The sequence below is a fragment of the Coffea eugenioides genome, chromosome 2 (genome assembly GCF_003713205.1).
Source record: "Coffea eugenioides isolate CCC68of chromosome 2, Ceug_1.0, whole genome shotgun sequence".
Taxonomy (NCBI): domain Eukaryota; kingdom Viridiplantae; phylum Streptophyta; class Magnoliopsida; order Gentianales; family Rubiaceae; genus Coffea; species Coffea eugenioides.
In genome coordinates, this window is record NC_040036.1 from 67,595,097 (window position 1) to 67,621,456 (window position 26,360).

The 26,360-nt window shown below is 33.6% G+C and overlaps 1 protein-coding gene and 1 long non-coding RNA gene across 3 annotated transcripts; one reads left to right on the forward strand and one right to left on the reverse strand.

The window, feature by feature from the left end:
* Positions 1-16,980: 16,980 nt before the first annotated feature.
* Positions 16,981-22,877, forward strand: LOC113760458 (pentatricopeptide repeat-containing protein At1g62350-like). Of its 2 annotated transcripts, XM_027303039.1 has the most exons (4): positions 16,981-16,999; positions 17,164-17,218; positions 19,886-20,397; positions 22,157-22,877. In XM_027303039.1, exons 3-4 carry the CDS (start codon positions 20,065-20,067, stop codon positions 22,571-22,573), a joined length of 750 nt encoding a protein of 249 aa, XP_027158840.1. In that variant the 5' UTR covers positions 16,981-16,999; positions 17,164-17,218; positions 19,886-20,064; the 3' UTR covers positions 22,574-22,877. The 2 variants fall into 2 exon arrangements, with proteins under 2 accessions (XP_027158840.1, XP_027158839.1); XM_027303038.1 differs by lacking the exon at positions 16,981-16,999 and having other exon boundaries at positions 17,164-17,250.
* A 1,029-nt stretch (positions 22,878-23,906) lies between these two features.
* LOC113763289 lies at positions 23,907-25,944 on the reverse strand. The gene is made up of 2 exons (XR_003467321.1): positions 25,357-25,944; positions 23,907-24,406 (listed from the first exon to the last, which is right to left on the reverse strand). It is a non-coding gene; the product is annotated as an uncharacterized LOC113763289 (long non-coding RNA).
* Positions 25,945-26,360: the final 416 nt, after the last annotated feature.

Consider the following 26,360-nt stretch of genomic DNA (forward strand, 5'->3'; position numbering starts at 1 on the left):
GTCAGCTTTCCGTGCTAACTGTTTCCAATCACTACTATAAAATCCCAAAATTCACTGATCACTTCTTGAATGGTATGAAGACTCCCAGTATTCTCGTCAAGACGGGACATAACATTACAGAAATTGGAGTTAAAGGCAACAGGCACAAAAAAAATTAGAGATCCTTCGTTTTCTGACACCAATTGCAGCATAACGATGTTCTTGTATTTGTTCCAGAATCGCAAACTACATTTGCAGTCTTGATTTTTTATTATAATGGAGTTGAGAATATATTTCCATGGTACCACACAATCATTATTTAATGAAATAATCAGGTTTGCAGTTAAACTATCTGATATATAGTTTGCACCTGAGCTCATCCATCTCAACGTTAGACTATTGCCATCCTCATTTACTACAGCTTCTGATAACAAATTTTTTTAGCTGTGTACTGTTCATTGTTGGAGTTAACTTTATTATAATTTCACTTCCATTGTCCTGTGTTTGCTAGCTTGTTTCAGCTTCCTTGCAGCAATGAACTATTATAATTGAAATAGGCTTAACAGCTTGTGCATCCTTCAACTGAGCGACCAATTTATAAACAAACAATAAGACATTACATTGAAACTTGGTCTAATGAATTTATATAACTTATTCACTGTTACATATAGCTTCACCTCAATCGAAACATAATTTCCAAACTGCTAAATATTTTCTGCTCTTTACAGACCTCCACAAGTCATCTCCACTACTTTTCTTATAGGCTTTAAAACTAAGTGAACCAATTCAAAGTTACTTTTGAATGCTACGACTCTCGACAAACGAATGCACCCTTTCTGTCTTTTTTATATAGATATATTCATCATGTAATATCAACAACCAAATGTTAAAGAATGCTACGCAGACATCTATTACAGATATCAACAACCAAACGTTAAAGCAACTGTAATCTAATATTATGTATCAGTTTTACTTTTTAGATTCAGTCCTACTTCTCTTCTAAATTATTGACAGCGCATCCTAAGCTCTGCAGTTCGTACTTCATCCCTAGCAGTATATATGACGTTTGCTTAACATTACTTTTACTATACGAATGCAACCAAGTTTCTATTACTTTTTGCTCTGCTTCTTGTTCCCCGTTGATTCTACTTCATCTTCTTCGTCAGTAATATTGTACGTCTTCTTGTTCCTTCTACTTCCCCGACCTTTTAACCTTTTCCAGTCATCTGTTAATAATTTCCTCTCTACGCTGACTTTATATTTTGCACTCTTTCTACAAAATGATATTGTTTCTGGTTTAACTTCATTCCTTTGTTTAAACTTAGCCTCTACTATCTTCTATTTCGTTATAGATCCTCTTACCATGGAAGCCAATGACATTCCCTTATCTGCTATTGATCCATCTCTACTAAATTGGAGTGTTTTTCTCCAAGCAATTGAAGGCACTCATACCAAAAATAGTTCCTCAGCTCATCGAATACTTCGTACGTTTGTATTGGCAGATGACCAGGTGACATTGATATGGTTATTTCTTTTCTGTTATGGCTGTTAGATTGCATCAAATCATGACTTTATTCTTATTCCAGGGACTTCAAGTTACAGTCTATGCTGCTGAAGATATAATTGAACAGTTTGCCACCTTGCTTATGCCTTTCAAAAAGTACTACATATCTAGAGCTACTGTTTGTCAACCACGAACTTGTGCTGATACTGATGAATATCTGTTCTATTGGCTCCTCACTCCGAACACCATAATACATGAAATACAGGAACCTGTTCCTTCATTTCCTTTTTATTTTCACCTAAACCCTTTTTCTATGCTAGATATCTTTGCTGATACCCGTCACTTGCTAAGTAAGTAACAGCTTTCGTAATCCATTTTTTTTCCCTTAGCAAAGTTTACCGTTTGTATTCTAATATATTCTTTTATACAATCTATGTTAGATGTCATGGGAGTTGTTGTCCATATTTTGCCTCCTAAAACAACACCTTTTCACGGATCACCCTCTATTTCTCGAGATTATGTGATTATTGATCAAAGGTAAATCCTTCCTAGATCATCTCGTTCTTTTCCTATCGTAATCTATAAAACCAAAATGCATTTATTAACAAAGCTTGTGCTCTCTTTTTCTTCCCAGTATGAAACCGATGATTCTAACCCTCTGGAATGAATTTGTAGAAATAGATGGTCCCATCATTAGAGCTCCTGGGTGCCATTTTCCAATCATTATTGCGATAAGAGTCAATGTCACAACAAACAATTGTAGCTATATACTTCACCCTCTTTGTCTATATCTGTTGGTTTGAAAGCTGTTAGTATTAACACTTCTTTTATTTCGAGATCAGACCTAAGCTTCTCAACTTGTCATTGTTCAGCCATTATGGTAGCTCCATTTGCTCAACAGGCAATGCATCTTGATCACTGGTGAGAAGTATTAAATATATGCTACACTATTATCCCATTTACATTCCACTGCTTAAGAAACATTTTTTCCCTTTTATATGTATCAAGTACCATAGCCATGCACTTGCGATAGACAAGTTAGTTGATAGAGGATGTTACACTGATCCACGAGTTCTTCTCCCTCCTGTTACCTGTGATAGAATTCTTCATATTAGTGCGGCACTCCAACAGGTTGCAATCTTATTCTTATTTATATTCCATAAATCATGTTTACCTCCCTTCTATCCTTACTATTATTGTTTTATAGAGAACAAATAGTACTTGGATTAGAGGAATCATTGAAATTTCCTTTAGACCCCAAAAATTATTCTATATGGCATGCCCCCAGTGTAATCAACCAAACAACTTTGCAGGCACCTGGATAGTTAGATGCAAATACTTTCAGGCTACCATTGAACTTTTACCAAGGTTTTTAAAGTTATTCGGTCAATCCATTCACTTTACTCAATATATTCATACAATCCAGAGTTTTTTATAACAGTTATACCCTCTTCTCCCTTACAGAGCTTGTATTACCATTTCGATTGCTGATTCAAGCGGATCATTAGCTGCTACTGCTATGGGAACGGAAGCTGAAAAGTTAATTAACTACTCAACTGCTGAGCTCCATTATTTGTACAAAGAGGTGCCTACTGATCACTATCCATTCATAAATATTTTCTTCCCTTTTTCTTCTCTTTACATTGATTTTTTCCCTTTGGTTTCTTCAAACAAAGGATTGATATAACTTCGTACCTCATGCGCACTTTACATGGAAAGACAAATCTATTCTATGTTAGACCTTCCTCTTCCAGATTTGCCGGCATCAAATGTGCAGCCTATGAAATAATTACTTTGTACGCTACGGATGAAGCCATGAACATCAATGATGTCAACTTCAATGGTCTTAACATCAACAACTAAGCTTTTGTTCGCTTAGCTTTAAGTTTTAAGCTGTATCTAGCCAGATGACTATTAGACTCTGCACTTTTAAAAATATTAGTGCATGCAACTATTTTAAATTATTGCAGCTACATTACATCAATTTATATGCTCTATGTATTATTGTCTGATTTCATTCGGTGGTTTTACATTTCTTGGTTATCAACTTTGTTGCGAAACTCCGTTAACGCGCTATGCCTGGGCATATACATTTTCAAAATTTCCACCACGCACTTACGCGGTGAACCCCTCCTAGTTTGTAAGAAAGAGCCGTAGCCTCAATTGAGCAATGGGATAATTTTAGAAACCTCTCCTGAGGTTTTTGACTATTTCACTGGCTTCCTTCTAAGTTTTAAAAATTTCACTAACCCCTCTTAAGGTTAATTATTTTGTAACATTTAGACCCAATTAATAATCAAAAAGTGATATTAGAAAAGAAAAAATATTAATAGCCACCCATACATTAAATAAAAATATTAAAATTTGTTGTTTATCATTAGGAATCAAATCACATGTAACATCAAAAAATAGTATACCATTTTATATTTTTCACTTAATACAATATTCAAATTGTTCTTTTCAGTTATATACCTATTGTCAAACATGATCAACAACAAATAATAAAAAAATTTGCAATCAAAATATTACAAATTATAAATATTAACATCATAAATATTCTTGTCAACATATTAAGATTAGTTGTTGAGATTTTTATGGTATTAAAGTTCACTCTTTGCAATAGTTTGGTTACAAATTTGTTTCATTATTTATTGTTGATCAGGTTTGACAATAAGTTTGTAATTAAAAAGAGCAATTTGGATCTTACATTAAGTGAAATATACAAAATGATATACTGTCATTTGTGATTTAATCCTTGATGATAAATAGTAAATTCTAGTTTTTTTAATGTTTGGGCGGGTATTAGTTTAATTAAACAATTTAGTAGATGAGAGGTAATGATGGAATCATATTATTTTCTCTCTCCTAATAGGACTTTAATTATTGGTTGGATTTAGATGTTACAAGATAATAAATCTTAAGAGAGATTAGTGTAATTTTTAAAATGTGGAGGGAGACCAGTAAAATAGTCAAAATTCTCATGGGAAGTTTGTGAAATTATCCCTTGACTAATATAATAGAAAAAATTCTTTTTGCCTTAATATCAATTTCTTGTGTATTATCTCATGGATTTATGCTTGTTTATCGATTTGGATCCATCAGAGTGGTATCAGAGTTACGACAGATTTAAGTATATCAAACCCCAATCCACTATTGTTTGTTCTATCACAAATTCAAAACAAAAGTAGAGTTTAATTTTTGATAGAAACAGATGATAACCAATGTCAAAACACTTGCTCAGGATGCTAGTGAAAACAACAAGATGAAAGATAGTTTGCCGTTGTCATAGATTCATCAAGCAGTTAATATGTCAGTTTTTGGAAAAATTGTTGCGACTGACACAGTGAAGGAGGTCTAGGATATTTTGGAGAACAAAAATAAAGGGATTGATAGAGTTCAACAAAATAATTTGATGACGTTGGAAAGGAGGCTTGAACTTGTGACAATGGAGAATTCTGAATTCATTGAGTCATATTTTTCTCATTTGTCAAATATTAAAAATGAGATGGAACTCAATTAATATGACTTCCTTGTTAGAACATGTTTCTCAACACCCTATCCATAAACTTAGATCATGTGATAACTATGATCCATGAGACAAAAGATTTGATGAATTTGAGTATTGAAGATTTGTAGGAGTCATTAATTCTGAATGAATAAAGAATTAATAGGAAGTTAGAAGATATCCCAAAGAAGGATCACAGAAAAGATGCTATAGACGTAGTTGAATTTAGGCCTGTCAACGTGTTGGGTCTATGCCGGAATTCATTATTTCGGACCCGGACCCGGCATACCAAATCAGATCCGGATTCGACCCGTTTACCCGACGGGTCTTCTACTCTATGTTCCGGATCCGGATCCGAGACGTCGGATCCGGGTCTACCCAAAAAAAATTATGAGAATTTATAATTTCTAATAAAAATGAGAAAAAAATATATTTGTACACTAATTTCTAACTAATACAAAAAAAAACCAAATAAGAAAATAAATCAAATTGACTTTACTCAAATACATCGCCCTAATAAAATTATATTGATAAATATACATATTTTAAATTATTAATCCATTTATATCCGGATTCGAGTCTAATACGGGTCGGAATACTATATTCCGTATCCGACCTATTTTTTTGTTTGATAAAATGGATCCGGATTCGGATCCGGATAACGGAATTAAATCCCTACCCATACCCGCAATAATTTCACAGATTCGGGCCTGGTCCGGGTCTAGACCCGGACCTTTGACAGGCCTAGTTGAATTTGAGAAGCAATAATATAATTAAGGAGCAAAGTGAATCCAATCAGAGAAACTCGAGTTACAACAATAGAATGGGTTATAACAATAGAGGTAGTCATGGCTATAACAACAGAGGTAGAAAAAGTACGTCAAATCTTGGACGCAGTACAAGTAATAATTTTAATTTTAGAGGTAGTTCTGATAGAGGCATAGGTGATAATTTTGGTGAAAAAATAATTTTAATTAGAATGATTTTGAATAGAAGATTCAATATTATAATTATGAAAATTTTGGCTATAGACAATTTGAATGTAAATCTGGAGAAAATACAAACAGAAATTTTCAGCCTAATGTTGCTGATAATCAGGTTCAAGATATTAGTAAAAAATCTAAAACTTTGTTATTAGCTTGTAATGCTATTGATATATTTGATAAAAATAAATAGTATTTGGACACCGACTATAGTAACCATATTTCTAGTAAGAAAGAATCATATATTGAGTTTGATGAATCTATCCGTGGTGAAGTTAAATTTGGAAATAAAAATCCCTATCAGCTTGAAAAAATGGAGTTGCTGATTTTATTTATGATGTTTTTATGTTCCTGAGCTACATTATAATTGTTGAGTATAGGTCAATTGTCTAAAAAGAAATATGACATTCATATCAAAAATGGTACTTGCACTATTTTGGATTAAAAAAAAATGGAATGATTGCGAATGTGTTAATAACTCCAAATCACTTATTTCCATTGAATTTAAATACCAAAAAATTTTTATCTGAGTACAGTGATAGATGACAGTAATTGACTATGGCATATGCAATTTAATTATTTAAATTTTGACAGTTTAAAATTTTTAGCTAGTAGAAGAATGGTTGATAGGCTATCCGATATCAGATATACTGACAGAATTTGTGATATGTGTTTAAGAAAGCAACTTATGGATTCTTTTCACACTAGTAAATCTTGGAGGGATAGAAGACCATTAGAAGTTATTAATTTAGATTTATACACTATGGAGATTCCTTCTACTGGTGGATGCAGGTATTTTATCATCTTTATTAACGACTTTAGTAGAAAGGATTGGATATATATTTTAAAGAAAACTTTGACACATGTGAGTCTTTTATGATTTTTAAAATTTCATGAGAAAAATGGTATACAGTATCAGTTGACTGTCAGGTACACTTTACAACAAAATGGAGCAGTGGAAAGAAATAATAGGACAGTTATGGATATAGTAAGGTATATGTTAAAATTGGAAAAAGATGCCAAAGTCCTTATGGGCAAAGGTAGTTTCCTGTGCTGTGTATTTGTTGAACATATATCCTATTAGAAGTATTCTGGGAAAAACCCCTAAAGAAGTTTAGAGTGGTAGAAGACCCTTTTTTGACCATCTCAGAATTTTTGGTTGCATTGCCTATTCTTATATTCCTAATTAGTTGAGGAAGAAGCTTGACGACAAGAGAGAGTCATATGTATTTATTGGCTATAATGAAGTTCTAGGGCACACAAATTATATAATCTTGTGACAGAAAAAGTGAAAGTGAGTAGAGATGTGACATTTGTTAAAAGAGGTGCTTGGGACTAGTTTATTGGAGATCTCAAGACAGCAGAGGTGACTTTAAATTATCAGGAAGAGGAGGTTAATCTTGATTTTTAGCCATCTCTAGTTGCTCAGGGTTCATAGATTGAGTTAATTGGACGCCCATAGTATTAGCGGTAGATGCTAACTCATTTGTAGGATTATGTAATTACACCAGATAATACTTTTTTGAAGAAGATATGTACAATTATGTATTAATTTTGCTTTACTTGCAGATTGTGACCCAATAGTACATGAGGAGGTAGATCGTGATGATCATTAGGTGAATGTAATCGATGACGAAATTCATGCTATTGAGAAAATGACACCTAGATGCTTCTCTTCCAACTGGTAAAAAAACAATTGGAGTGAAATGAGTGTATAAGACGAAATTTAAGCCCAATTAAGAGGTTGATAGGTACAATGTGAGGTTAGTGGTCAAAGACTAAGCAGAAACCCGGAATTGACTACTTAGATGTGTTTGCACCTATTGATAGGTTTGACACAGTTCGTATGATAATGAATGGAATATTCAATGAAGAAGTATATGTAGAGCAATCTACAGGATTTGTCAGAAGAGATCAGGAAAACAAAGTATATAGGTTGAAGAGAGTCTTGTATGGATTGAAGCAAGTACTGAGGGCATAGTATACAAGAATCGACTCCTATTTTCTTACTCGTGATTTTTAGAAGTATCCATATGAGATCATATATATATATATATATTAAATCTTTTGTTTGTGGTGATATTCTTATCATGTACTTGTATATAGACGATTTGATTTTTACTTGAAATATTTCAAGAATGATTGCAAACTTTAGAAAGGCCATGGTTAAGTAGTCTGAAATGATAGATATGGGACTTATGTCATATTTTCTAGGGGTTGAAGTTTTCAGTCTCATTGTGGGATTTTTATGTCTTAAAAGAAATATGCATGTGATATTTTGAAGAAATTTAAGATGGATACAACTAATCCAATTCTAACTCTAGTTGAGGAAAAATGAAGTTGAATTTGACTAAGGAGGGTATTGATGGATATGTGGATCCTGCCTACTTTCAAAGTTTTGTTGGGAGTTCGAACTATTTGATATCTATGAGATAAACATCAATTTTGCTATTGATTTGATTAGCAGGTTTATGAAATATTCATGTCAGTCACATTTGTAGGTGGGTAAGAAGATTTTGAGGTATATTGGAGGTATTCATAATGATAATATTTTGTTATTCAAGAAATGATCCAATTGAATTATTTGGCTACGCAAACAGTGATTGAATCGGTGATACGATTGAGAGAAAAAATATTTCAGGATATGCATTTTTTATTGGCTCTTGAGGGGTTTTTAGAGTTTGAAAAAGCAACAAATGATAACATTGTCTATGCAGAAGTGGAGTATATTGCAGTAGCTAATAGTGCAACTCATGCATTGTGGTCGAGTCGCATGCTTGATGTTCTACAACACAAACAAGTTTATGCTACGAAAATTTATTATGATAGTAAGTCAACAATTGAACTGTCTAATAACCCACTTTTCCATGTGCGTAGCAAGTACATAGATATCAAGTATTCTTTAATTTCCTACGTGAGTTGATTCGAGAGAAAGAGATTGAGATTGATTATTGCAGAACTTAAAAGCAAGTGATAGACATTTTCATGAAGGCTTTAAAGACAAAAACATTTGTCAAGTTGAAAAGATGTTAGGTATGTCCAAATTAGAGAAGTTTGGTTTAAAGGAGGAATTGTAAAATAAATAAATAAACCAAACTAGTGACATATTGGTTAGTTTATTAATCACGTGGTGTTAGTTTATTAGTTAGTAGTGTTGGTCATATCATTTAGTTAGGGAGATTGGTCACATGGAATCCGATTCATGAAGTAGTAGTAGCAGATAGGGGTGTTTAAAAAGAATCGGAAAAGCGGATGATGGAGAACACCAAATTGGCCTAAATTGAAAAATAGGGTGACCAACCCATAATTTTTAAAATGGTTAGATTAGTCAAACCTACTTGAAAAAATTAGATTAAGGTATGGTTTTCAATTTTCAAAAATGGGGAAAACACTTCGAGAGAACCCATCGAAGAGTTCATTATGTAAATCAAGAACCTAACTATGACCCAAAAACTTAAGTTTATGTTTGGATCCTTTAGTTTTTCAAAAATTAGTTTTTCAAATACTATAAAAATTTTTAAAAAGTGCTCTAAAAAATACTCTAAAAAGTAGTCTAAATTTTTTAAATATTTAAAAAATATCCCAAAATATATTTTAAAAACTCTACTACCCTTAAATATTCCAAAATATTTTTTAAAAATATCCCAAAATATACTCTAAAAACATTGCTACAGTAAAGTTTTTTAAAAACACCCCCAAAAACAGCTAATCCAAACGGAGATCTTATTAGGTCTCGAGCCCTTACTTACATATTAAGTACTCTTTCTCCATCTTTTGAACCAATGTGCGACATAATCCTTTACCCATGAACCTAATAAATCTCTCCCCTTATGAGTTACCCATTGAACCCAAGTTTACAAGCTCTTTTCCAAACCCACTTTAATACTTAACGCGAATCCACATTAGCACCTAAGGTCATCTCTTCACCCAATCATGGACCCGCTCTTCTTCAATATTTAAATTGAATTCTGGACCCCTGCCAATCCTTGATTTCTTGGTCTAACACCAACTGGACCCCTGCTAAACCCTTGGCACACCTGATCCAACACCAATCCAACTTCTTGGCACTTCGATCCACTACTAAGAAGTGAATTTTCACCGATCCAACCTCGAGAAAAATCCACTTGCTCATGAGTAGTCCAGTCTCGCAACTTGAAACTTTGATACCAGTTGTTAGGGAGAAAACACCTCGAGAGAACCCATTGAAAAGTCCAATATGTAAATTCGGAACCTAACTCTGACCCAAAAGTTTAAACTATTAGGTTTTGAGCTCTTACTTACATATTAAGTGCTCTTTCTTCATCTCTCGAAACAATATGGGTTATAATTTTTTACTTATGAATTTAACAACCTGCATATATGCAAAGTTGGATAAGATAACCAGTATCCAAACCTCAACTCATAATTATTTAGTCATTTACTAATAATTTAAGTTACGAGTACATTTTATTTTTTACAACTTATATATTAGTATATTTTTCAACAATGAACTTTTGACATTTCTAAAGTTGTATGGGAGTCCTTTTTATGTAATGTAAAAAGACAACAACTTTGCCAATGTAAAAAGACAACAACTTTGCTTGGTGGCAAAGAAATTCAATAAATAATCAATTTTCATTAACTAGGTGGCCCAAAATGAGTTACTAGTGTAATTTGAATTTGAATTTACAGCATAGAAAAGAATGATACTATTCAAAAAGAGAAAAGCTTTAAAAAATTGTTAATGCACTTATAAGACATGCGCTTGTATGTTAAATAAACCTTAAGGAAAGTCGATGTAAGATATCCAATTTCACAAAAAAGGAGGAGTTCTCAGTGGTAATTATAAATCTTTTAGGGAGTCGTTGTGGCTAAAATACAAGTTTTTAAGAAAAGGCAAAAGATACTAAGAAGGTCTGTACCTGTTATTGGTTAGAGATGGCAATAGGGCGGGGTGCCAAAAAACTCCTCCTGTCCCGCCCCGCCCTATTTCCCTTGCAGGTACTCGCGGGTGATAATTTGGTTTTTATTCTAGAAGCCTTTATTCAAAAGATCAAAGCCAAATTCAAGGAACAAAATAAAATACAAAGCTGAAAAAAGTGAAAAATGAAAGATGAAACAAGAAAAGTGTTGAAATAAATCACCAAGAAAATTAAGAACCTCAATTATATTGTATAGACAACACCTGAGAATACTCATAGAGTGTGTAACATGCCTGTGCCAAATATCAACTAGGAATTTGATATCTTCGAATCAATGTCCTAACACCTTTGTTTCATAATTTGATTAGTGAGATGCTCATAAAGAAGTTGGAGTCTAGGAATTTTATGCCTTCCATGTACGGGAATCTAGACTTCTTAATGAGGCAAGAAAGGTTTTTGATAAAATGTTAGTGAAGGATGTTGTTTTCTTGGAATGCATTGATCACCGGATAGGTTAATTTTTCAGGTATAGTGAAGTCTTGGAGCTTTTTGATGATATGCAGAGAGCAAGAGTAAAGCCTGATAATCATGCAATGGTGACTTTACTGTTTGCTTGTGTTGATATTGGAGTTTTGAAACAGGACAAGTGGTTCATGCTTGGATAGAAATGGAATAAAGGTTATGTTTAGTTACCAAATATTCTAAATTTATTATTATTAGATTATATAATATATTATATTTATTTATATTAATAAGTTGAAGCTGGGGACGAGGCCATTACTCCCCCGTAGGGCAGGCACTCGTCTCTGTTGTCATCCCTAATATTGGTTCTCCAAAAAAGTACTAGCCACTCCATCTTTCTTTTCTTTCTTTTTTTTTTGCTTAATAAAAAGACAAGAACACCTTTTAATTTCCCTAAGGGACAAAATTGTTCTAAAGAAACTCATTATGCTTTATGTCCTCAGCTCATTTTCCCTTGTTTTCACATTGGTCCTAATATTTTAGGACTAATAATGGATAGAATTGTGAATAGTGATGATATTATTAATTCTGTATAAGTATGAACCTATTTAGTAGTTTTTCAGCAAGCTAATGGCTATTGTGGTTTGAAACTTTCTATTACTCTTCCTTCTAAAAAAAATATATCTATTACTCTTGGTCTTTTCATTATTTATTAAGTGAAGTTTCACAATTTTTTCATATTTTGAAAGTATTAAACTTTGTAGTCAAGGTTGTAGAGGTCATCGTGAAAATGATGCAAAATCACCTAAGTTATAGTTATTTGTATCATTTTCAAAAATAATAAACTAGAATGAATTGCCAAATTCATTGGCAAAAAGTTTTAGGAAAGAGTCGTAAAAATAATTTGCAACTCATAGCAAATACTCATAACTAGGGAATTGTCATGACACCCTACTATTTATTGTTGGTACTACCATTTGCTTTTCTATTCTCATGAATTGTATCAAATACTCTTAACTAGTAATTAGGACTTGTAAGTGCATTATCGTCTCTTTCTGTGACCGAAAAAATTTCAAGGAGATGCAGTTATGAAAGTGCAAGTAGGGACAACAATAGGGGTGAGTGCCCACCTCGCAGAGAGGAATGGAATAGGAGTTGGAACGGAATAGAGACAAGGCAGGAATGAGGTGGGAGGAGATTAAAAGGGGGAGGGGGTGGGGAAGCACACCCCCACTTCGTCTCCTGAATTAATTAAATAAAATATAAAAAATTATACCTATAATCTAAATACCTAATAATCATACATAAAATCTAATAATTATGAATTCATTCTAATTAGAATAAACAATCAATTAACAATATGTAGCCTTAATTACTTGAAGGATTGGGGCTTCGTTCCTGATAAGGTCTCATCCATACATTTTTTTTTTGATAATAAAATAGAATAATTTTATTAATCATGAGATTGAATCTGCAACAAGTGCAGAACAAATAAAAGATGGAGGAGAGTTTCTCCATATACAAGAGTCTGAAAGATTAACAGCATACTTAGCAATGTTATGAGCAGGAACATTAAACGACCTAGAAATCCATGAAACTTCCCAACACATGAAATCTTGACATAAGACAATGGTATCATCAATCAACAAGCCACACGATGAATCATCAGATTCCAAACGGTCCAACATTTTGATGACTTTTTGTGAATCTCCTTCCAAAACAATCTTATTGAAACCCAAAGATTGTAGTAATTGAGTAGCATGTTTGGCTGCAAATGATTCAACCACTTCTGGTTCCAATATCCCAGGAATTTTCTTGGAGAGGCCAGCAATAAAACTTCCTTTATCATCTCGGATAATAACACCAACCCCTGATGATTTATCATCCATAAACACAGCTCCATCAAAGTTTGCCTTAACAAAACCTGCATTAGGTCGTATCCAATGACCTATTGATAACCTTGATTGAAGAAAGGTAGGCGTATTGCACTTATCTTTGGAATTTGCTTCATGGAATTGATTCAGGAATGCTATGGATAGGGAGACCAAGCTAAGAGGATCTCTGTAGGGCCCATCAAAGATTGCTCCATTCCGATTATTCCATAAATTCCAAAGAATAACACCCACCAATTCCATCTCTTTGCTTGATAGTCGCAAAAAGCTGGTTGGGAAGCCAGGATGTTATATGATCAGCCGATTGCAGTTGAACTTTCTGGGTTAAGAAGCTAAGCGCCCACGATTGCACAGCTACAGGACAAGTTAAGAAGGTATGATCAATATCATCAACTGGAGCAAGACATAAAGGGCAAGAGGTATCTAAATGGAGCCCTTTTTCATTGAGTTTTGTGCTGGTTGGCAGTATATCTTTACATGCCCTCCATAAGAAAATTTTAATCTTCTCAGGAAGATTCAAGTGCCAAAGCCGAGACCAAACATTTTGCTTCAGAGTACTACTACTTGATGGCAAATTCTCCCAATTAGAAGATCGCTGCTTGATCAAGTGATACGCACTCTTCACAGTAAAATATCCATTCTTTGAAAAATGCCAGATTAGCTTATCCCTATTATGAGTGTCTCCAATTGGAATGCTTTGAATTAATTCAATCTCCTCGGGCCAAAAAATTTCCTGCAATAAGTCAACTCGCCAAGTCTTTCGCTCGTAGTCTATTAGGCAATCAACTGTGGAATTCTCAGGCAATGCAGTAGACCGCGACACGATTTTAAAAGTAGATGGCCGTGGAAGCCACCTATCTTTCCAGATTTTGATAGACTGGCCAGAACCAACTCGCCATCTGCTTCCTGCTTCTATATACTTCCTCACCTCATATAGTCCGCGCCAAGACCAGGAAGACCGTGATCCTTCGTGAGCTTGGAAGAAATCAGTATTGGGAAAATATTTAGCTTTATATACCCGATGAAGAAGGCTAGATGGTTGTGTAGCAATACACCACGCTTGCTTAGATAACAATGCAAGATTAAAAGTCTCATCCATACATTCAAGATTTGCTTAGCTTTTCAAATTGGAATGTAGTTTTTGGGGTTATGTTACCTGAAAAAGCTCATTTTATTCTGGATTTTGGTCCTAATAAAGAATTTTACTTTCTTTACAATGGCAAATTGAGCTTGTTTGCATTTTACTTTGAGAAAATCACGAAAAGTCTCCCTAAGGTTTGTGGTGTTTTGTACTTTGCCCCATAACGTTAACTTTTTAGCACTTTATCCCCTCTATTAGTCCACCTCAGCAAATAATTCGTTGAAACATCAAATTAGATGAAAATACCCCCATTTAAATCATTAAAATTTCTGACAAAAATGCCCCAATGTATTATTTATAAAGAAATGTTTCCCTTCAAGTTCAGAAATATTTTGTTATCAATTTATTATTCATTAAAGCCTTTAAATTTCCAAGTCCTACATTTGAGGTCGAAAAAGGAAAAAAATGTTCTAAACTACTTCAAATTCATTTCGTTGATTTTTCTCTAGATGTTGTCATGGACAGCATCTAAAAGAACCAAATTAAGAAATCTATAGATGTGGTAAAATAGCACTCTTAACAAGATTGTGGACACCGAAAAATTCCAGAAGAGGATTTCTTGGATGTTCAAATTATAAGGTATAATTTGTACGATAAATTAATGTCTTTTTTTTACTTTTAGATAAAATAATTTGAAAAACAAAAAAGTTTTTTTTTTAGAATCGTCAAGCATATGATTTGCTCATTTTCTTTGCAAAATACATTAGCAAGAGCGGGTTTTTTTCTCTCCAAGAAGGGTATTTTTAGAAAAAAATATTATCTAACACGTATCTGTGGGCAGTTTTGTCTATTCATTGTTTTACCAAAAATACCATTGTCCTTACCTATTAACCATCACCACAGTTACTAGTTGAATGTTTTGACTACCAGTCAAGGGGATAAAAGTACCAAAACTATAATGTTAGGAGATAAAGTACAAAATAGTGCAAAACTTAAGAGGACTTTTCGTGATTTATCCTTTTGCTTTCTTTCCCTATGAGCACCTACAAGGGGAACTGCAGGGGTCAGGGGTGGGGAACGGTGGCAGGATTTGAGGTGGGGGATGAGAGGGAGTTATTTGACAATCGGGTGAGGCCAAAACCATCTCGTTGCCAACTTGCCATCCCTAAATGCAAGTGATCATTATCTCATATTATTATAAAAATATTCTGTAAAAATAAGTTGAGGCTACTTTGATCTAGTGGTTAAAATTGAATCTTTAGAATTTAGAGTTCTTAAGTTCTAATGACTTCTAATTCCTGCTCTCTTCTCACTTCTTAAATCCCACCAATCTTTTGCTTAAAAAAAAGGGTTATTATCACTTTACCCTCTTAATGTTCGATGCCACTATCAATTTCCTCCTTAACGTTATTTTTTAATCACTTTACCCCTAAGACTAACGGTCAAACTTAACGGATTTTGTTAATTAAAGTAAAAAGACAAGTTTAGTCCTTAAAGTTATTATCATTTTACCCCTATAAGCTATAATCTCAATATCAATTTACCCCATAGAATTTTTTTAGACAATTTATCCCACCATTAAACCAACTTAGCAAGTTAAAAAACTTTAGAAGAAAGTACCCTCATCTTTGTATAATAAAAATAATAAAAAATTTAGAGTGGCTATTCTCCTCTTTAGTATTAAGAAAAAAAGTCAAAATATTAATTTTTTTCTTCTTGACAATCTTATTAATATAAAAAAATAGAAAGATCCGAAGGGGGAGGGAGAGGGGGAGAGAGAGATAGAGAGAGAGAGAGAGCTCAATTCTTTTTTTAGAAAATATAAATAAGAAAGAATTAAATACTTTTATTATTTTGAAATTACTTCACTTTACTGTTTACCATCAGATTTCAATCATAATCCCAACAATCTTAAATTAATACGATAATGTTAGACTTTTTTTTCTTTGTAAAACCTATTTTCTGTCTCCTTCTTTCCTATCTCTTTTTGTTTTCATAGTATTAATAAGTGTGAAAAATGAAATTTGAAAAAACCCTTTTATTTTTATATTTTTGGATCTCTTAAAGTGAAAAAAAGAAGAATAATCATTCTAAATTTTTTATTTTTAATTATTTATGTAAGGGTAAATATATTTAAAAATTTTTGACCATAGTAGTTAGATTAACGATGAAGTAAAATGCCAAGAAAATAATGTTAGGAAATAAATCGATTATATCACTATAATTTAAAGGAATAAAGTAATAATATCATTGTAGTAATGCTATAGAATAAAGTGGTATTTTTGTCCAAAATTTCTTAACATGTTGAGTTGAATTACTTATGGAGATGAAGTGACTAAAAGATAGCGTTAGGGGATAAACTGATAGTAGTAATATAGTTTAAGGGGATAAAGTGATAATAACCCTAAAAAAATTAATAAATAAATACCGCAAAAAGTTATCTTAATATACTCCAATTTCCATAAATCAGATGGATTTTTCTATAATATCAACAAGGCTAAAGGAGGTCAGTGTAAATTTACTTAATACATATACCCTGAAAATCTAGCAGCCATTTTATCTATTTTGATTTAGTTTCTTTTTCTTTTTTCTTTTCGGTATTGTCTCCTAAGAGTAATGGTTGGTTTGGTGGATTTGCATCACATCGTCAGCCATGTCTGCCGAATCAGCCTCAGCAATTCAAGGAAGCCAAGTAAGTAATTTTCTCAATTTAGATCAATAGTAATCAGTATTTAATCTCCCATATGTTCTCTGTCTTCGGTTTTTCATTTTTTTCCTTTAATTTTCAGTTTAACCAAAAAAAAAAAGAAGACAATGTTAAAAACAAGAAAAAGAATGATGGGCTTTGTTTTTCAGGTTGATTTGTTGGACTTTGTGGACTGGTCAGGAGTTGAATGCCTTAACCAAAGCAGTACTCACTCTCTTCCTAATGCCCTTAAACAGGTAAAAAAGATTGGAAATTATTGAGGGTTTGTGTTTTTAATATATATGTTGAATGATTTCAATTTTCTTCTTTGATGATATTTGCTTTATTCTAGCTATTGAGCTTGTGTATTCTGCTATTTGGCTGATGAAATAGTAAAATTAGGTTTGAATGCACGAATAATTAAAAGGGTTTTGGTTGGAATTGGTGTTCGAATTGTTTACTCATAGTTAATTTTTTGTAGTATGCTATGTTATTTTTGTAGGTTTGAAGAGGTTAAAATATCCTTTTTTTTGTTGGATTTAGCAATATGTCAAAGTTGTAGAAAGCCAGCAGGAAATTGAAATTTAATAGTTGAGTAGACCACCTTTGTGAAGAAATAAACGAAAGGAAATAGGAAATTTTGAACTGATTGGAAAGGAAACATTCAGTTAGAAGTTCTGAGTATATGGTGGCTGAATTTCCAATAACTTTGAAATGCAGAAAATTTGAAGACAAGAAAATATAGGACTGCAATTCCCTTTATGCAACTATGGACTAGGTCTATATAAAATTGTGTACTCGTGAACGAGCATTTTTTTGCATTCTAGCTTGTGCTACTCTTGAGTTTGACTTTTTAGGTTCTTTTTGGGTTAATTATCTGAAATTGCCATGCTGTGTCTTTTTAAGGGAGATGCCTCTTCCTCACTTTACATAAAAGAAGCAAAGAAAGAGGATTGAGGGGAGAGTGATTAATTTATGAAACTCTCTGGGGAGTTCAATATATATCTAGCGCAAATTCCAAGATGTTAGAGAAAGAATGAGTGTTGAATTTCCTGCTTTGGAAGTAAGAGTATGTTTGACACAAGCATATTAGCTTAGAAGGACTAAGCAATGTATATAATATGGTTTTAGTTTGTAAAGACAGTTTCTGTAAAAGTGGTATGCAGATCACATTACAGGTTTAAGGTTCAGAAATGTAGGAGATCTCTGGACTTTTATGGTTCTTGTACAGTGAGATTTCTACAGTTTCTAGCAATTACTTTTTTTTGAACCATTTAGTATTTGCCTGCTTGCTTGTTAGACACATAGATGTACTTCTGCAGATTCACTACATTCTTATGGCATCTTGAGATGTACTCCCTTTTTTAATATGGGGAGTTAAAGTTTGTAGAAGAAGCTTGTAATATCACTATGCAAAGGCTGTTGTCCCTAGTTTTAGTCTTGACATTGTTGCTTTAAAAGTCTTACTTCGAGTATAATGTAGAGATTAGGCAAGAAATGTAAATATGGAGACTGCCTGTTTAAGCTATAGCAATTATACTGAGTGAAAGTGGAGATTCTTGTTTCTTTAAATCAGAAGACATTCTTGATACAGGCAGTGTAAATTGATGTAGGAATTAATTGAACCAAAATTAATTCACTTTAGTGTAAATTGATGTAGGAATTAATTGAACCAAAATTAATTGACTTTCTGCCAATTAAGAGCAACTCTACTTTGGATTCATGATGGTCTATGTTAGCAAAAATTATGCAGAAATAGTGGACTCTTATTCTTATTTTTCTGACTATATTAAGGTTAGAAGGTTTTTGCTTTAAGGTCTTTGAGGAACATTATTATATTTTTCCTCTCTAGCATCAAATCAGTTACCAACTTTCACTGTTGCTTGAAATCTGATTTTCATGTGAACCCAAGTCATCTTCTTCTCATGCTTCAGACTACACCTGCATCAGTTGATGATACGGGCCAAAGATAGTCCATGACATGATGGCAATTGAGGTTGCGAAAGTTGACAGAAATTGATTCACCAACTTGAGTGGGTAGTAACATGCCTTGATAAGCATGTGCACTGTGGCCAAGTTTGAGATAGCCACCATTATTACTCTTTGGACATATTTCAAAGTTATGAAAATCGCATTTTCCTTGAGAATTAGTGAGCACTTTATTTTGGAAGAGATGAAGTGATTATGTTGTTTACATGGGTGGTAGTACGATTAGTTAGATAAATAATTTTCACCAATTATGCTTTGTTCACCATGTCAACCAAGCAGTTTTTCAGATCCTATTGAGTGCTGCTGTTTATAGAAGCATATTGCATTCAGGTTCTGGGTGAGTTTTGTGAGAGAGTGGGTTCAGTTGTTCTTAAGTGAGTTTTAGGCATCTTAATTTGGATATTTCTAAAACAACAGGAAGCATTTTCCCAACAAAATCGTTCCAGCAAAGTATCTTGGAAAATGTGCACTAAAGCTTGGAAACTGGGACTTAAGGTGTATTATCCTTAAGTACGTGAAGAGCTCCAATCATTGCAACAGAGAAAATTGATGAGACTGCTGGTTGAGACAATATTTTGTTCTAGTTGGGCCATGAGTCATGTGTCTCTGGTTAAGATTTGAAAAGTCAGAGTGGGGAACAGAAGTTGTAGGGGCTAGAAGGATTTCTAAGACGTCCAAATGATGATGGAAGATTCTAACTCAAGATACTTTTCTCTGAATCTATCTTGTTTTCTTCTTCTTTTTTGTTGTTTGCTAGGTTTTGTCACTCTTGTGTTCTCCATTTATCTTGTTTTCTGTTTTTATCATGTGGGGCATATTGAAAAACATTCTCTTCATTTACTTTGGGTTATTGTAAGCTTTTTGGTGTAATAATTCTATTTCAATGTTATGTTGAAACTGAAGGATGAGACTTAGGAGTGGCAATTTCTGATGCTGCATGGTATCTCAGTTAGCAATGAAATTTTGACATGAGATCTGTAGTGACACTATAGATTCGCCAGCAGGGAATAAAGGGTCAACATTTATATTACCCAAAGTTTGTATACCCCTGAAACCTTAGGTGACTAGCAATTTTGCCTAGAATGTGGCGTCAGGGCCTGCGCAGAGTCTCCTCAAATCTCATCACCCCACTGCACCACCCCAATTCATCATTTAGACAAATCTTTAGCCATCAGGCATTAGGATCACCCTCGTCGACGTCAGGGTCATCGAGCCCAAGCCTATCAATATGGAGAAGGAAGAAGGAGATCGGAAAAGAGGGTTTAATGGTGGCTAAAGAGCTGAAGCGCCTTCAGACAAATCCCATACGCTTGGAGAGGTTCATGAAATCCCACGTCTCCCGCCTCCTTAAATCCGACCTGATTGCTGTCCTTGCTGAGTTCCAGAGACAAGACCTTGTCTTTCTCTCCATCAAGGTCAGATGTTATGTAAATACTGATCTTGCAATTTGTCAAGGATTACGTTGTCCTCTTTTTTTTTCTTTCTCTAGTCTTTAATAATTTAACTCCAGAAGATACAATGTTGTGTTCAACATTATTCTCTTTGAAATTTAGGGTCACGATTCTGATGCAAAGCTAGAAGGGTCTAGTATACTCGTCCAAAAATTAAGTTTTTGGATTAGATCATGTTATCTGATGGATTCTTAGATGAGCTTCTAATTCTTTTTATGTTTTAGTTGTGATAATAGATGATGACAATATTTGGTTGCCTTTTTTTGGTTGGATTCTTGCTAAAGTATGTGCATTATGACATTGAGCAAAGCAGCATTTGGTAGAGTTTCTGGCTTAATGTGATAGAGCACGCAATGTAAATTGGTGCATTTTGAAGTCATGTTCTCCTTGCACTTTGTTGGTCTCTCTACAGCTAATCATTACACTTCATTGCATAATATGCTGGAAACTTTTTGTTGAGAATGCTGCCTCAGTAGATTGTTAGGAGCTGAAGAGTATACTTAGTTTTTTAGTTTTAGTCACCAATTCACCAATTGAGCTATATTTGAAGTTTGTTGCAAACACCTTTATGATTTCAGACAATTGTAGGAGCCAAGCAGGGCAGATGGTTGGAGTACGTAATCATAATTTTCTTTGACCATTGACAATATTAGTGGAGCGATAACAACATGGCTCAAACTTGGGTAGACCTGTCTTCAAAGATCCAATGGCCCAAATTGTGCCACATCACTTGATGAGATGGTGTGGCACAATCTGGGATGTGGCACAATCTGGGCCATTGGGTCTTTGAACAATCCGGGTCTACCCAAGTCTAGACCATTGTAGATACATATAAAATGAACGGGATTTTAGACATTAGCTTTGCATATCTGCCACTGAAAAGGGTTCTTTCAGTGACAAATCACCATACTCATCTACTGAAATCAAGAAAGAGAAACAAATTACCTAAGCTCTTAACTTGACCCATTCTTTTTAGCACAAAGGATCTGCAAGTGGCTGTGGTATTAGGCCTAGAACAAATTTACACATCCACAATTTTACACATGCACATTAGTTACAGATAGGTTTGAACAACTGAAATACTCCGTGTTTGCAACTCTAGCTGACATACACATATAAATGTAACCGTGAAATTAGTTCTTTGGAATTCTGCATTCAAGTATAGAGAAAACAAGTAAGGGTGTGTGTCTCTTTTATAAACCAGAATACTGCTATGGCCATTTGTTGTCAGAAATTCGCATGAGCTAGAATTTAGATACTAATATCATGACATTCATTAAAAAGAAACTGATTTGCATTGTACTCCTATGGTGCTTATGCGAGTAAATTTGGACTTGGTGTTTGCCTTTGAGTTTTGTTATTCTTTTGGTTCAAAACTCTAGATTATACTGCTATAGCCATTTGCTGTCAGAAATGTGAATGAGCTAGAACTTAGATACCAATATCATGAAATTCATTGAAAAGAAACTGATTTGCATTGTACTCCTATGGTGCTTATGCGAGTAAATTCTGGAAATGGTGTTTGCCTTTGAGTTTTTTTGTTATTTTTTTGGTTCAAAACTCTAGATTAACAAGTTATTGTAAATGTCATACCTACCCACTCTCTCATTGTAGCGTACACCTTGTATTCTAAGGCTTGTACAAACTTTTACTACTGATAGATGGACCAGTAATTAAACTGTAACGTCTTTCCTTTTTCTTACATTTGTCTTTTATTTTCCAGTTGTATGGGGTGGTCCGTAAAGAAATTTGGTATAGGCCAGATATGTTCTTCTACAGGGATATGCTAATGATGCTAGCGAGAAATAAAAGAGTAGACGAAGCCAGGAGTGTATGGGATGACTTAAAGAGGGAAGGCGTGCTTTTTGATCAGCATACCTTTGGTGACCTCATTAGGGCCTTCTTAGACAGTGGACTACCGAAGGAAGCAATGGACATATACGAGGAAATGAGGCTCTCTCCTGATCCCCTGCTATCATTGCCTTATAGAGTGATCTTGAAGGGGCTCCTCCCATATCCAGAATTGAGGGAAAAAATAAAAGATGACTTCTTGGAACTTTTCCCTAATATGATTGTTTACGACCCACCTGAGGACTTATTTGATGATCAACAATGGGAAAAGGACGATGTAGATGGATGAGTAGTAGTGGATGTTGCAATGAGAAAAAAGCTTACTCTATGGGCACTAGGAAAGAAAACTCTTAAGATATCCATGTGAGAAAAAGCTTATTCTATGGGCACAGAGAGACAAACTCCCGTGATATCCGGCTAATTTCTTAAAATAATTCTCAAAGATAGATTTGTCTTAAAAGTGAGAGTTTTTGAGATTATGTTTGTCCACTTTTCTGTCCAATACAAAATTACGTAGTTTTACTTATTAATACTGATTGTGTGGCACATAACATTGAATGCATATTTAGAGTGTGTTCGGTAAATAGATTTCAAATTCAATTTTAATATTGATAGCCTACTTTCTGAATCAACATGTGACAAGTGTCGGACCTGTAAAATAATAATTACCTACTCAAGAAAAATATAAATTTGTATATAGCGGTGAATATGGTTGAATCCACAGGGATCGGGGATAATTCATTTCGTCTAGAGTTCAGAGCATGGGGGATTTTAGAAAATATTTTTGGGTTAGCCGTTTGGAAATATTAAAAAACTTTGCTGTAACAGAGTTTTTAGAATGTATTTTGGAATATTTTTAGAAAATATTTTGAAATATTTAAGAGTAGAAGAGTTTCTAGAATATATTTTGAAATATTTTTTAAAATTTTAAAAAAAATTAAACTAATTTTTAGATTACCTTTTAGAGTACTTTTTTAAAATTTTTATTATATTTAAAAAACTAGTTTTTGAAAAAAACTTAAAAAATAGGGGATCCAAACAGAGACTAATTAACCAACTAATAAAACAACTAACGGAAATTAATAGGAATTAATCGATAATAAGTACGACTCTAACCAAAGGAGTAATTTTTCAGATACGGTTCATTCAAATGATTATCGATGCAATGATAATTTAATTACTTATTAATATATTAATTGTAGTTGTCATACACGCGATAAATAACCAACTTTTTCGATAGTCAACGTACGTCCGTCGACTATTTTCCTAACTAAGAAATAACCCTAGTTACAGCTGTAGGATTCAATTTCTCAATTGCAGTAAGAATTAGAAAAGTCACGCTACGAGAGTTTGTTTAAATTAGATTATACGTTTTCCTAACATGGAACCAATCACGCTAGTCGCGCACTAATATTAATCGATTAAATAATTACGGATTCAATCAATTAATCTGGCAATAAATTATTAGGTTAATTTGAATATCAGACCATTGACATTCAAACAATAAAATAATCATAAGAAGTTAAACCAGAAAACCTACGAATACCAATGAATAAAAGAAATAAGTAAAATAATTCGATCTCACAAATGTTTGGAATCGAGTTTTCAAGTTGACATTCGACTAGAAAATGGAGATTTAGCTACGCATTTTCAAGGGAAATCCGTAGGACTCCATTGATAACAATTGGTTTTTTGCCTAAAGACTAATGAAAGAAGACTCGGCCGAAAAACAAGTGACGGCCTGATACTTCAAAAGATTTCATCCCGAAATTGTTGCTGGCCAACTCCTAATCAAACAGGAATCCGGCTTTTTCTCTCTTTTTGTTTCCTATTCAGCTTCTACTATCAATAATACCGCATGTTTCCTACTATTAGTAGACTACTATTAGTTAGCCAAATCAAATTGGTCTAACAAATCATCTTATCCGAAAAGATCAACAATGATCATATGATGAAGCATCCGTGATCGGACTTTCGAGACTTCGACTCATGGCTGGAACTTCCGCTTCAACTCCCAAGATCTCCGGACATGGAAAAGTTAAACTTCCACGTGCCTACGCTGAACAGCAGATCCAGTAAAAAATCACGCCTTTTAATTACTTTTTGCTTTAAATCCCTACAACTAACACAATTGCCAAAAATGAGTAAAACTCGCCAATTAACGCAATATTTGGTAGAATAAACGAGGGAAACAATAGTAAAATTAATGATAAAAATGGAACTTATGAACATGACTGCACGTAATTGCAACTCTGACAAATTCAAGGATCTCGTTCTCAAATGCTTGCCTAATTTCATTTGAATCATGTGGCACGAAATTTCAAAGTAGAAGATTATGGGTACAACTAGGTATAAACAAACATCATTTATGGATAATATTGAATTTGAAACTCATTTATTAAACACCCCCTAAATATGCATTCAATGTTATGTGCCATATCAGCAGTAATAGTAAGTGAAATTATGTAGTTTTGCATTGGACAGAAAAAAATAGACAGATATAATGGACAGAGGATCCCATTTCTTTGAGATATGCTTCTAATATTAACGTCGTTGAAATAGAAGTGTCATACTTCGTATCTGATACAATTTTTTTTTTTTTAAAGAATGTGTTTGTTGTTGCACACAACTCAATTTTTTTAAAACTTTTTTTTAGAAGATGTATGTAGCTCTAGAAGCTTATGCAGTGATAAACACAATTTTTTCTCAAAATAATTCTTTTAAACAAAATTGTTGAAACATAATTTTTAAAAAATATGTGTTTGTGGCAGCATAAGCTTTTGCGGCGATAGACTCACTCTTTTAAATGAATTATAATTGTATAAATGAAAAGTTGTACAATTTATGTTGTACAGATTAATTAAAGTCTTTGCACAATTTATTTTATCTAAAATAATTGTATAAATGAAATAAAATTTAGTTACTTAGTCAATGTCCACATAAAATCATAAAATTGCAAAATCATCTTAAAGTGTTGTGAAATTTGAAGTGAGGAATTTTAATAAAAATGATATAAGCTTTACATATTAAGAAAAAAATTATTAGGTCATGAAATTCAATTATGCCGCTTACCTTTATCGCGTGAAGTGGTAGAGGAGCCGCATTTCCAGTGTAATCTTCTATGTGGTAGATTTTGTACAAACTACAATTGTTTGGACCTCCTTCGTAGATTTTGTACAAGCTGCAATTGTTTGGACCTCTTAGGTTGCATAGGCAAGAAGAATCGAGGATTCCATCACAGGAGTTTTCCCAGGATAGGATATATCGATGGAAGTAGCAAATCGATTAGAATAGATCGCTAGAAATAGCGAACCCGATCCATGGAGTAGAGTAGTCGACCAAGAGCAGGTGATGAACCCCTATTTTTGCTAATCGATCGATCCGCATCAGGAGTAGAGTAATCAACCACGTGCAGGTGAACCCCTAGTTCTGTTGTTCGACCATCTGTAGAACAGGTGATCAATTACTCTACTCCTAGTGTGGATCGGTCTGCTACTTCTACTATCTTGTCCCAGTTGTGGGAAGACTCCTATGATAGGCTCCTTGATTTATGAGAAAGAACAGTTGCCCATAGGATTGCAGGTACAACTTAGGAGAATCGAGCGACTATAGATCTATCACACGAACGTTCACAAAAAATGGGACTGCTATACCGCTCCATGTGGTAAAGGCAAGGGGCTTGGATGGATTTCAAGATCTAGTAGTTTTTTTCTTAACATGTATAACTTACATAATTTTTATTAGAATTCCTCACTTCAAATTTCACATCACTTTAAGACGATTTTGCGATTTTATGATTTATGTGGACATTAACTAATTAACAGGACTTTAATTAATTTGTAAAATTTTTAGCTAAAAAAATTGTGCAAGGAATTTAATTAACCTGTACAATTTTTAGAAAAAAAATTGTGCAACTATAGTTCATTGTAAAAAAAAATAAAAAATTGTGTTTAAAAGAGTGTGTCTGTTGCTGCATAATCTTATGTGGTGATAGACACATATTCTTTAAAGGGAAAAAAGTCTTAGTCGCCCTCAAAGTATTAGCTGGGTGAACTTTTGGCCCCCTGATCTGTCCA